This window comes from Gigantopelta aegis, chromosome 4 (genome assembly GCF_016097555.1).
Source record: "Gigantopelta aegis isolate Gae_Host chromosome 4, Gae_host_genome, whole genome shotgun sequence".
In the NCBI taxonomy this organism is placed as follows: domain Eukaryota; kingdom Metazoa; phylum Mollusca; class Gastropoda; order Neomphalida; family Peltospiridae; genus Gigantopelta; species Gigantopelta aegis.
Window position 1 is genome coordinate 54444441 of NC_054702.1, and position 14018 is coordinate 54458458.

At 41.7% G+C, this 14018-nt stretch overlaps 1 protein-coding gene across 2 annotated transcripts in view; it reads left to right on the forward strand.

Moving 5' to 3' along the window:
- LOC121370762 (ornithine transcarbamylase, mitochondrial-like) overlaps nt 1–14018 on the forward strand; it is a 35597-nt gene that overhangs the window by 11340 nt on the left and 10239 nt on the right. For both annotated transcript variants that reach the window (XM_041496217.1, XM_041496216.1), the window contains exons 2-3: nt 4191–4311; nt 5987–6068. In XM_041496217.1, coding sequence (XP_041352151.1) covers nt 4191–4311; nt 5987–6068 — 203 coding nt within the window. The remainder of the gene's footprint in view (nt 1–4190; nt 4312–5986; nt 6069–14018) is intronic.

Consider the following 14018-nt stretch of genomic DNA (forward strand, 5'->3'; position numbering starts at 1 on the left):
CCTGTATGAAGTAATGACTTAATGTCCTGAACATTAGTGTTGGGAGGAAATCCTGTATGCTGGGTGTGGGTGTCTTCAAGTTACCAGGTGTGGGAATTTCAAATCCATCGGCCATGCTGATTTTCATAATGAACCATCAAAACCATTGGCAGCCACCAATATTCCTGACTGTATTTTATTTATAGCCTACTGTAATTGGAGGTTTTAATAGTTGTGATATCTGGAATTATCATGCAGCTTTGACACATTTATTTTTGATTAATTACTGAAAAAATCTATTTTTAAATGACAAAATTACCCGAACATCTATTTTCTTGCATTATTTTCTAATCCGGATGAATACAATATGTATATTAGATGTATTCCTATAATCTGTAATCCAGCATTTTATTTAGCTAGTAACATTAGGTAATACAGCTTTAACAATAAAATAAATTATCAACTTAATCCAAGGCAGATAATCAAATCTGAAAAAATCGGTTCTGAATCTAGTATAAACTCAAAATGCTTTTCATGAGAGCTAACTTAAGTGATTATTAAGAAAAATAAATGATCTGGAGATCTAAGTATATGTTTAACACCTTATTGTTATGTACAAATAAGAACAGAAGGCACAATAGTGACAACAAATTTAATTATGTTTTTGGTAAAGTTTTTCTTCAAATTTACTTTAAATTTTGCATAAAACTACAATTTTGTCTAAAATATAACTTAGCACCCTATAAATATGTCAAAATGACAATAAAAATCAAGTTCTTTACAAATTTGAGTTTTCAGAATTTCATACATAAAAAATTAACAATGTTAATGGAAACTAAAGACATTAACCCACTATTGGCACATGCTATTTTTAATATAAAAATAAATTGATATTAAAATCTTAGTTCAGGTTGCCTATATATAATACCATATTTAAGAGCAGTTGTATATGGCAAGTCAAATACCATGTAAAAAGAAATTATTGAAATCTTTACAGTATGAATTATAGGCCAAAACCAACTTTTCTTCAGTGCTAACTTTGATTCAAACTCCATTCAGAGCCATGTACAAATATTATTGTCACGGTCAAGGTCATTGTGAACTTGCATGGTCGAGTGATGGCTAATTAATCAACCAGTATAGTTTAATTAAATAAAATGACAAAATCATAATATTTTTTATTATGCACTGAATATGTGCTATAGGGTGTATACTACCAAATCAAATCCCATAGACGACAATAGTAACATATGTGGCTAAAACTCCTACCTGCAACGTATCAACCGACATAAACGCCACAGATATAAATACTACCACCCCTCACACTTAAAGTGAATCAGAAAAAATTGGGGGGTCAAGCTGCTCGTTTCTGAGATAACGGGTAGCGTCTATGACTACCCTAGTTCCGCACAAAATTTGAGTACATTTTTTTACAGGTACCCCATACATGTTTCAAGCACAAGGCTACTTGACACATTGGTACTAGATGAAATAAAATTGCATATTTTTTTTTACCCAGATAAAACTATTATTTTTTACAACCAACACACTCACATTTATAACCAGTCACAGGACTTGTGGTGTTCACTTCTCTATCAAAAGTTTGGTGCACCTCGAACTTTGACCCAGCTGGAAGTTATTTGGTTTAGTACTACCTATACATACATGCATACACGCATTTACATCATATATTTTAATAATAATTTAAAAAAATAATTGTAATCTCAGGTGAGCCCCTGAAATGTGTTGTAACCTATGGGTTTCCCAATCTGTATTGTGTGGTTATTGGAGACATTGCTTATGTTGATGCCTGTACTACTGTCTTGAGGCTAATTGTGAGGCAGGACATGTATGTAGTCCAGTGGTAAAGCGCTCGCTTTATGCACAGTTAGTCTAGGATTGATTGCCTTTGGTGGGCTCATTGGGCTATTTCTCGTTCCAACCAGTGTTCCACATAAAAAAGGCCTATTCTGCCTGTGGGATGAGGTGTAAAAGATCACTAGCTGCTAATCGAAAAGAATAGCCCATGGATAGGCAGCAGCAGATTTCCATATAATAACCTCTGTAAGGCCTAAAACAAAATGTGTGTTTCAGGTTTCATCCTTAGACAAAATAGGGTAGGTAGGAACTTAATTTTTTATATATATATATAAATCTAATAAAAACAAGAAATCGTAATCAGCCGAGGTGTTCCGAATCTAGTTGGCTGATTGCAAGAAATCAGGGATCATGATTTAAACAAATAATAATAATATATTTATTTATTTTTGTTTGTTTGGCTTCAAAACATTTCAGTCACTACATAAAATTAGTGTAGGTTGGGAAAGTGGAAACATATTTATTTTTAGGCCTAATCCTTAACCATATATGTCTGATGCTATATGACCTTAATTATAATGTGTTGATTTAAATTGCTACACAAAACATTTTTCATGTGCTATTTCACCAACTTGCATGTGGAGATTTGAACTAGAGATTTTCTGGATAAGAATCTAAAACACTCTATCAGCTAACAGAGAAATACCCACTAACTGGTACATACTGTCAGCAGGAATGCTGGAGTTTTACCAAAAAACCTCTACATACCGGTGCTAAATTCTCTGTCGAGCAAAGCAGTGTCCCAGAGTTACATATATTGGCCATAGACAGCTGAACTGTTACATTACCAAACCGATCTGTACATTACCTGTATGTAGTCGTCATTCATCACCTGTCCAGTTTATTTACATATGTATACCGCAGATCTATTAATAATAACAGATTGCTGACATTTTATGTTCACTTAATGGTGAACACAGCTAAATAGGAATTTTTTTTTCACTGAATGACACAGATAAACCAGCATAGGCACATAAAATTACGCATATATAATGGCAAACCATGATACATACGGCAATTCTACATAAGTTTGCCATAGTTTCACTGCTGGTGTTTTTATCATGCAGGCAAACCACTTTTATTTAAATTATATACATTACACTTAACAGTACAGTACAGTACACTACAGGTAGATCACTCTGTTACTTTTTATAGATACTTTTTTTCTTCTCTTTCTACCAGGGTTCATTGTTAGTATTGTTACATCAGGTACAATGTCTATTCAAAGCTTGGGTGTGTGCTGTTACCTGTGTGAATGTATTTCCATAATACAAGAGAAGTGCCAATTTAAAAAAAAACCCAAACAAAGCCTGAATGGCAATGCATGCTCATTCATTTTCTTCGGACATAATTTACATGTACGTGTATTCCCCTCCCCTCACAGCTGATTAAATAGTGTTGATTAAGATGCTGTTAGACAATAATAATAATATCCTTTCTCCTTCTTTTTCTTCTTTCTTATTTCTTCTTTGTTTCTTTCTTTTTTCAACCTTTTTTCTTTTTTTGTTTATTCTTTAGTTTTGTTTTGTTCCTCTAATTCTCTTTCACTTTCTTTCTTTTTCTTTTTTTCTTTCTTTCTTTCTTTCTTTTTTCTTTCTTTCTTTCTTTCTTTCTTTCTTCCTTTCTTCCTCTAATTCTCATTCTAGCTAGTGCTCCACAGTTGGTATAACAAAGTCCATGGTATGTACTGACATGTATGTGGGATTGTGCATACTAAAACTCCCCTGAAAAGAGTAGCCCATGGAGTGGCAACAGTGGGTTTCCTCTCTCACTATCTGTGAGGTCCTTCACCATATGTTCAACACCATACCTGTTATATATCCATAAATAAAAATGTTTTGAGTGCATCGTTAAATAAAACATTTCTTTCTTTTTTCTATCTATCTTTCATTCATTCATCCCTCTTTCTTTCTTTCTTTTTACTTTCCTTCCTTCCTTTTTTTGTGTATGGTGAAACATAGCCCAGTGGTAAAGCACTTGCTTGATTCGTGGTCGGTCTGGGAGTGACTCCCGTCGGTGGGCCCATTGGGCTATTTCTCATTCTAACCAGTGCACCATGATTGGTATATCAATTGCCGTGGTATGTGCAATCCTGTCTGTAAAAGATCCCTTGCTACTAATAAAAAAAATTTAGCAGGTTTTTTCTCTAAGATTATGTAAAAATTACCAAATGTTTGAAATCCAATAGCCGATTATTAATAAATCAACGTGCTCTAGTGGTGTTGTTAAACAAAAACAAACCTTTTTTGTTTTTACTTTTTTTGTATTTGGAATTCTCGTTTTTCCAAACTGGAGCATCTAAATTTATATGTGTTTTTATTCTCCCACCCTAGCGGACCACAATCACTGATCGGACGAGATTTCCTAACACTGAAGGACTTCACGCCTGCTGAAATAAAGCAACTATTATGGACAGCAAAAGACTTAAAGACCAGAATAAAATTGCAGAAAGAGGTAGGAGTTTCAATAAGCTAATGGGTGATTTCCAGTGATAGTAACTTTGAAGGGGTGAGAGGGGAAGCAGTAAACGATTAGCACAGGAGAGGTGAACTTCTATATACAAAAAATTTGATCCAAAGTGGACCGGCCTCGGTGGCGTCGTGGCAGGCCATCGGTCTACAGGCTGGTAGGTACTGGGTTCGGATCCCAGTCGAGGCATGGGATTTTTAATCGAGATACCGACTCCAAACCCTGAGTGAGTGCTCCGCAAGGCTCAATGGGTAGGTGTAAACCACTTGCACCGACCAGTGATCCATAACTGGTTCAACAAAGGCCATGGTTTGTGCTATCCTGCCTGTGGGAAGCGCAAATAAAAGATCCCTTGCTGCCTGTCGTAAAAAGAGTAGCCTATGTGGCGACAGCGGGTTTCCTCTAAAAACAGTGTCAGAATGACCATATGTTTGACGTCCAATAGCCGATGATAAGATAAAAAAATCAATGTGCTCCAGCGGCGTCATTAAATAAAACAAACTTTACTTTTTGATCCAAAGTGGAAACAAGAATACAGTCAAACCTGTCGTAGCAGCCACCTGTAATCAGTGGTCACCTGCCTTAAGCGGCCACTTTTTTCCCTCCCAAATTATTTATAATGTAAATGCACCTGTAATAGTGGTCATCTGTCTAACATGGCCAGGGGCCACCTGAATCGGATCCAAATCGCTAAAATACCTGTATTAAGCGGCCACAGTAAATGTTTACTGTTATATAAAAGGGATATTTTAACAACAGCGATACGGTGCAGCAAATAACTGATCATCACACCTTCAGGAACACTAGTACCCATTCAGTCCTGACATCTCCACTGTGTATCAATTAAGAAAGTATGATTCTGAAATGCATCTAATTACCTCTGGGCAGGCTACGCTTGACATATCTAGATTCACTTACTATGACAATCCATCGCATGAAGTAGGATTTAAATAATTAAGTGGAAAAAGAAACCAAACTTGTTGAGAATGGTTAATTTAATACATTCCAGTTGTATTTTTTCTGAAGGAGGTAACATGTTAAAAGTTGATTTATAGTTAACTGTGAAGCACACATCCGTTAATTAGCAGTATGGACGGTAAAACAAGAAACAACAACAAATGTTTTAAAGACTATATGTGGCAACCTGTAATCAGCAGCCACCTGTTTTAAGCAGCCCCTTTTATCTACTTCTTTGTGTGACCGCTTAAGACGGGTTTGACTATGTATTATATCAGGTGACCCCCAAAACTCCTGATAATCTTACTGAATATAGAATTATTTAAAAAGTATCTGGACTGTAACTTTGATATTTAGCAACCATTACTATGTGTATATTGGCTACCTTCAGTGAAAATTGTAACCCCATAGGTCAAATATTGTTAAAAAGTCACAAATTCAAACATGATATATAAATGTTTTTTCTTTACCAGAGTAAATTTTTTATTCTAAGAAGAAATAATTTTTATCTTAAATTTCTATAAAAGCCTGAAATATATCACTTTTAAAGTGTATATTAATTGATTGAAAGCTGTCTCTTTGACTTTCTTTCACTTGTATACATTGTATAAATAAAGGTTTTCATTCACATGAAAATGTCCCTAAATTTTACTTAATTTAGGTTTCTGTGAACCATGTAAAATTACAAAGTATCTTATTCCAGATTGTCCGGCCATTAATTGGCAAGTCAATCGCTATGATTTTCCAGAAGAGGAGCACAAGAACGAGACTTTCAACAGAGACAGGTAGTAACAAAATAAGCATAAGTAAGCCTATTATCCACATGGTTCAACATAACCGAGTTAATAATAATCATATGAAGCACACGTGTAATAACAAGTGTAATGATGTAATTTCGGGAAGTGACATCATAACATGGTGTTGTTTTCCCCAATCCTGGCTAAGACTTTGCTTGTGAAATGTGATGTCATTTCATCGTCTTCTTCTAGTTGTGGTTGAAACATTTTGATACGGTCCTTGTTATTCATCAACAAAAATAATAATATGGTTAATAAAGAAATTATTACACTTGCGTGTGAGTCGTACTGTTTTTACAAAACTCATATCAGGATTTATGCATTACCCTCGCTCTCGTTTGGTCAATGTAAACATCCTGACACAGTATGACACACAAGCTCGTATAATAATCTCTATATATGAAATATGCTTCAATAAAGTAATATTGATTTGAAGAACCACTTCTACAATAGCAAAGGTACATGATATTGAAATGAGATGTTCCAAATGGTGCCCAACACAATGTGTTTCGGGTCTCCCGAAGGTCTGTATATACACACTGTGTTTCGGGTCTCCCGAAGGTCTGTATATACACAATGTGTTTCGGGTCTACCCGAAGGTCTGTATATACACACTGTGTTTCGGGTCTCCTGAAGGTCTGTATATACACACTGTGTTTCGGGTCTCCCGAAGGTCTGTATATACACACACCGTGTCTGTTTCGGGTCTCCCGAAGGTCTGTATATACACACTGTGTTTCGGGTCTCCCGAAGGTCTGTATATACACACTGTGTTTCGGGTCTCCCGAAGGTCTGTATATACACACTGTGTTTCCCGAAGGGTCTCCCGAAGGTCTGTATATACACACTGTGTTTCGGGTCTCCCGAAGGTCTGTATATACACACTGTGTTTCGGGTCTCCCGAAGGTCTGTATATACACACTGTGTTTCGGGTCTCCCGAAGGTCTGTATATACACACTGTGTTTCGGGTCTCCCGAAGGTCTGTATATACACACTGTGTTTCGGGTCTCCCGAAGGTCTGTATATACACACTGTGTTTCGGGTCTCCCGAAGGTCTGTATATACACACTGTGTTTCGGGTCTCCCGAAGGTCTGTATATACACACTGTGTTTCGGGTCTCCCGAAGGTCTGTATATACACACTGTGTTTCGGGTCTCCCGAAGGTCTGTATATACACACTGTGTTTCGGGTCTCCCGAAGGTCTGTATATACACACTGTGTTTCGGGTCTCCCGAAGGTCTGTATATACACAATGTGTTTCGGGTCTCCCGAAGGTCTGTATATACACACTGTGTTTCGGGTCTCCCGAAGGTCTGTATATACACACTGTGTTTCGGGTCTCCCGAAGGTCTGTATATACACAATGTGTTTCGGGTCTCCCGAAGGTCTGTATATACACACTGTGTTTCGAAGGGTCTCCCGAAGGTCTGTATATACACAATGTGTTTCGGGTCTCCCGAAGGTCTGTATATACACACTGTGTTTCGGGTCTCCCGAAGGTCTGTATATACACACTGTGTTTCGGGTCTCCCGAAGGTCTGTATATACACACTGTGTTTCCCGAAGGTCTGTATATACACACTGTGTTTCCCGAAGGTCTGTATATACACAATGTGTTTCGGGTCTCCCGAAGGTCTGTATATACACACTGTGTTTCGGGTCTCCCGAAGGTCTGTATATACACAATGTGTTTCGGGTCTCCCGAAGGTCTGTATATACACACTGTGTTTCGGGTCTCCCGAAGGTCTGTATATACACACTGTGTTTCGGGTTCCCGAAGGTCTGTATATACACAATGTGTTTCGGGTCTCCCGAAGGTCTGTATATACACACTGTGTTTCGGGTCTCCCGAAGGTCTGTATATACACAATGTGTTTCGGGTCTCCCGAAGGTCTGTATATACACAATGTGTTTCGGGTCTCCCGAAGGTCTGTATATACACACTGTGTTTCGGGTCTCCCGAAGGTCTGTAGGTCTGTATATACACAATGTGTTTCGGGTCTCCCGAAGGTCTGTATATACACACTGTGTTTCGGGTCTCCCGAAGGTCTTATACACACTGTGTTTCGGGTCTCCCGAAGGTCTGTATATACACACTGTGTTTCGGGTCTCCCGAAGGTCTGTATATACACAATGTGTTTCGGGTCTCCCGAAGGTCTGTATATACACACTGTGTTTCGGGTCTCCCGAAGGTCTGTATATACACACTGTGTTTCGGGTCTCCCGAAGGTCTGTATATACACAATGTGTTTCGGGTCTCCCGAAGGTCTGTATATACACACTGTGTTTCGGGTCTCCCGAAGGTCTGTATATACACACTGTGTTTCGGGTCTCCCGAAGGTCTGTATATACACACACTGTGTTTGTCCCGAAGGTCTGTATTCTGTGTCGGGTCTCCCGAAGGTCTGTATATACACACTGTGTTTCGGGTCTCCCGAAGGTCTGTATATACACACTGTGTTTCGGGTCTCCCGAAGGTCTGTATATACACAATGTGTTTCGGGTCTCCCGAAGGTCTGTTTCGGGTCTCCCGAAGGTCTGTATATACACAATGTGTTTCGGGTCTCCCGAAGGTCTGTATATACACAATGTGTTTCGGGTCTCCCGAAGGTCTGTATATACACACTGTGTTTCGGGTCTCCCGAAGGTCTGTATATACACACTGTGTTTCGGGTCTCCCGAAGGTCTGTATATACACACTGTGTTTCGGGTCTCCCGAAGGTCTGTATATACACACTGTGTTTCGGGTCTCCCGAAGGTCTGTATATACACACTGTGTTTCCCGAAGGTCTGTATATACACAATGTGTTTCGGGTCTCCCGAAGGTCTGTATATACACACTGTGTTTCCCGAAGGTCTGTATATACACACTGTGTTTCGGGTCTCCCGAAGGTCTGTATATACACAATGTGTTTCGGGTCTCCCGAAGGTCTGTATATACACACTGTGTTTCGGGTCTCCCGAAGGTCTGTATATACACACTGTGTTTCGGGTCTCCCGAAGGTCTGTATATACACACTGTGTTTCGGGTCTCCCGAAGGTCTGTATATACACACTGTGTTTCGGGTCTCCCGAAGGTCTGTATATACACAATGTGTTTCGGGTCTCCCGAAGGTCTGTATATACACAATGTGTTTCGGGTCTCCCGAAGGTCTGTATATACACACTGTGTTTCGGGTCTCCCGAAGGTCTGTATATACACACTGTGTTTCGGGTCTCCCGAAGGTCTGTATATACACACTGTGTTTCGGGTCTCCCGAAGGTCTGTATATACACACTGTGTTTCGGGTCTCCCGAAGGTCTGTATATACACAATGTGTTTCGGGTTTCCCGAAGGTCTGTATATACACACTGTGTTTCCCGAAGGTCTGTATATACACACTGTGTTTCCCGAAGGTCTGTATATACACACTGTGTTTCGGGTCTCCCGAAGGTCTGTATATACACACTGTGTTTCGAAGGGTCTCCCGAAGGTCTGTATATACACACTGTGTTTCGGGTCTCCCGAAGGTCTGTATATACACAATGTGTTTCGGGTCTCCCGAAGGTCTGTATATACACACTGTGTTTCGGGTCTCCCGAAGGTCTGTATATACACACTGTGTTTCGGGTCTCCCGAAGGTCTGTATATACACACTGTGTTTCGGGTCTCCCGAAGGTCTGTATATACACACTGTGTTTCGGGTCTCCCGAAGGTCTCCCGAAGGTCTGTATATACACACTGTGTTTCGGGTCTCCCGAAGGTCTGTATATACACAATGTGTTTCGGGTCTCCCGAAGGTCTGTATATACACACTGTGTTTCGGGTCTCCCGAAGGTCTGTATATACACACTGTGTTTCGGGTCTCCCGAAGGTCTGTATATACACACTGTGTTTCGGGTCTCCCGAAGGTCTGTATATACACAATGTGTTTCGGGTTCCCGAAGGTCTGTATATACACACTGTGTTTCGGGTCTCCCGAAGGTCTGTATATACACACTGTGTTTCGGGTCTCCCGAAGGTCTGTATATACACACTGTGTTTCGGGTCTCCCGAAGGTCTGTATATCCCGAAGGTCACACAATGTGTTTCGGGTCTCCCGAAGGTCTGTATATACACACTGTGTTTCGGGTCTCCCGAAGGTCTGTATATACACACTGTGTTTCGGGTCTCCCGAAGGTCTGTATATACACACTGTGTTTCTGGGTCTCCCGAAGGTCTGTATATACACACTGTGTTTCGGGTCTCCCGAAGGTCTGTATATACACACTGTGTTTCGGGTCTCCCGAAGGTCTGTATATACACACTGTGTTTCGGGTCTCCCGAAGGTCTGTATATACACGGGTCTCCCGAAGGTCTGTATATACACGGGTCTCCCGAAGGTCTGTATATACACACTGTGTTTCGGGTCTCCCGAAGGTCTGTATATACACACTGTGTTTCGGGTCTCCGAAAGGTCTGTATATACACACTGTGTTTCGGGTCTCCCGAAGGTCTGTATATACACATCCCGAAGGTCTGTATATACACACTGTGTTTCGGGTCTCCCGAAGGTCTGTATATACACACTGTGTTTCGGGTCTCCCGAAGGTCTGTATATACACAATGTGTTTCGGGTCTCCCGAAGGTCTGTATATACACACTGTGTTTTTCCCGAAGGTCTGTATATACACGAAGGTCTGGGTCTCCCGAAGGTCTGTATATACACACTGTGTTTCGGGTCTCCCGAAGGTCTGTATATACACACTGTGTTTCGGGTCTCCCGAAGGTCTGTATATACACACTGTGTTTCGGGTCTCCCGAAGGTCTGTATATACACACTGTGTTTCGGGTCTCCCGAAGGTCTGTATATACACAATGTGTTTCGGGTCTCCCGAAGGTCTGTATATACACACTGTGTTTCGGGTCTCCCGAAGGTCTGTATATACACACTGTGTTTCGGGTCTCCCGAAGGTCTGTATATACACAATGTGTTTCGGGTCTCCCGAAGGTCTCCCGAAGGTCTGTATATACACACTGTGTTTCGGGTCTCCCGAAGGTCTGTATATACACACTGTGTTTCGGGTCTCCCGAAGGTCTGTATATACACGAACTGTGTTTCGGGTCTCCCGAAGGTCTGTATATACACACTGTGTTTCGGGTCTCCCGAAGGTCTGTATATACACACTGTGTTTCGGGTCTCCCGAAGGTCTGTATATACACACTGTGTTTCGGGTCTCCCGAAGGTCTGTATATACACACTGTGTTTCGGGTCTCCCGAAGGTCTGTATATACACACTGTGTTTCGGGTCTCCCGAAGGTCTGTATATACACACTGTGTTTCCCGAAGGTCTGTATATACACAATGTGTTTCGGGTCTCCCGAAGGTCTGTATATACACACTGTGTTTCGGGTCTCCCGAAGGTCTGTATATACACACTGTGTTTCGGGTCTCCCGAAGGTCTGTATATACACACTGTGTTTCGGGTCTCCCGAAGGTCTGTATATACACACTGTGTTTCGGGTCTCCCGAAGGTCTGTATATACACACTGTGTTTCGGGTCTCCCGAAGGTCTGTATATACACAATGTGTTTCGGGTCTCCCGAAGGTCTGTATATACACACTGTGTTTCGGGTCTCCCGAAGGTCTGTATATACACACTGTGTTTCGGGTCTCCCGAAGGTCTGTATATACACACTGTGTTTCGGGTCTCCCGAAGGTCTGTATATACACACTGTGTTTCGGGTCTCCCGAAGGTCTGTATATACACTGTATATACACTGTGTTTCGGGTCTCCCGAAGGTCTGTATATACACACTGTGTTTCGGGTCTCCCGAAGGTCTGTATATACACACTGTGTTTCGGGTCTCCCGAAGGTCTGTATATACACACTGTGTTTCGGGTCTCCCGAAGGTCTGTATATACACTGTGTTTCGGGTCTCCCGAAGGTCTGTATATACACACTGTGTTTCGGGTCTCCCGAAGGTCTGTATATACACACTGTGTTTCGGGTCTCCCGAAGGTCTGTATATACACACTGTGTTTCGGGTCTCCCGAAGGTCTGTATATACACAATGTGTTTCGGGTCTCCCGAAGGTCTGTATATACACACTGTGTTTCGGGTCTCCCGAAGGTCTGTATATACACACTGTGTTTCGGGTCTCCCGAAGGTCTGTATATACACACTGTGTTTCGGGTCTCCCGAAGGTCTGTATATACACACTGTGTTTCGGGTCTCCCGAAGGTCTGTATATACACACTGTGTTTCGGGTCTCCCGAAGGTCTGTATATACACACTGTGTTTCGGGTCTCCCGAAGGTCTGTATATACACACTGTGTTTCGGGTCTCCCGAAGGTCTGTATATACACAATGTGTTTCGGGTCTCCCGAAGGTCTGTATATACACACTGTGTTTCGGGTCTCCCGAAGGTCTGTATATACACAGGTCTGTATACACAATGTTCGGGTCTCCCGAAGGTCTGTATATACACACTGTGTTTCGGGTCTCCCGAAGGTCTGTATATACACACTGTGTTTCGGGTCTCCCGAAGGTCTGTATATACACAATGTGTTTCGGGTCTCCCGAAGGTCTGTATATACACACTGTGTTTCGGGTCTCCCGAAGGTCTGTATATACACACTGTGTTTCCCGAAGGTCTGTATATACACACTGTGTTTCGGGTCTCCCGAAGGTCTGTATATACACAATGTGTTTCGGGTCTCCCGAAGGTCTGTATATACACACTGTGTTTACACACTGTGTTTCCCGAAGGTCTGTATATACACACTGTGTTTCGGGTCTCCCGAAGGTCTGTATATACACACACTGTGTGTTTCGGGTCTCCCGAAGGTCTGTATATACACAATGTGTTTCGGGTCTCCCGAAGGTCTGTATATACACACTGTGTTTCGGGTCTCCCGAAGGTCTGTATATACACACTGTGTTTCGGGTCTCCCGAAGGTCTGTATATACACACTGTGTTTCGGGTCTCCCGAAGGTCTGTATATACACACTGTGTTTCGGGTCTCCCGAAGGTCTGTATATACACACTGTGTTTCCCGAAGGTCTGTATATACACACTGTGTTTCGGGTCTCCCGAAGGTCTGTATATACACACTGTGTTTCGGGTCTCCCGAAGGTCTGTATATACACAATGTGTTTCGGGTCTCCCGAAGGTCTGTATATACACACTGTGTTTCGGGTCTCCCGAAGGTCTGTATATACACACTGTGTTTCCCGAAGGTCTGTATATCTCCCGAAGGTCTGTATATACACACTGTGTTTCGGGTCTCCCGAAGGTCTGTATATACACAGGTCTGTATATGTGTTTCGGGTCTCCCGAAGGTCTGTATATACACACTGTGTTTCGGGTCTCCCGAAGGTCTGTATATACACACTGTGTATTACACACTGGGTCTCCCGAAGGTCTGTATATACACACTGTGTTTCGGGTCTCCCGAAGGTCTGTATATACACACTGTGTTTCGGGTCTCCCGAAGGTCTGTATATACACACTGTGTTTCGGGTCTCCCGAAGGTCTGTATATACACACTGTGTTTCGGGTCTCCCGAAGGTCTGTATATACACACTGTGTTTCGGGTCTCCCGAAGGTCTGTATATACACAATGTGTTTCGGGTCTCCCGAAGGTCTGTATATACACACTGTGTTTCGGGTCTCCCGAAGGTCTGTATATACACACTGTGTTTCCCGAAGGTCTGTATATACACACTGTGTTTCCCGAAGGTCTGTATATACACACTGTGTTTCGGGTCTCCCGAAGGTCTGTATATACACACTGTGTTTCGGGTCTCCCGAAGGTCTGTATATACACACTGTGTTTCGGGTCTCCCGAAGGTCTGTATATCGGGTCTCCCGAAGGTCTGTATATACACACTGTGTTTCGAAGGGTCTCCCGAAGGTCTGTATATACACACTGTGTTTCCCGAAGGGTCTCCCGAAGGTCTGTATATACAC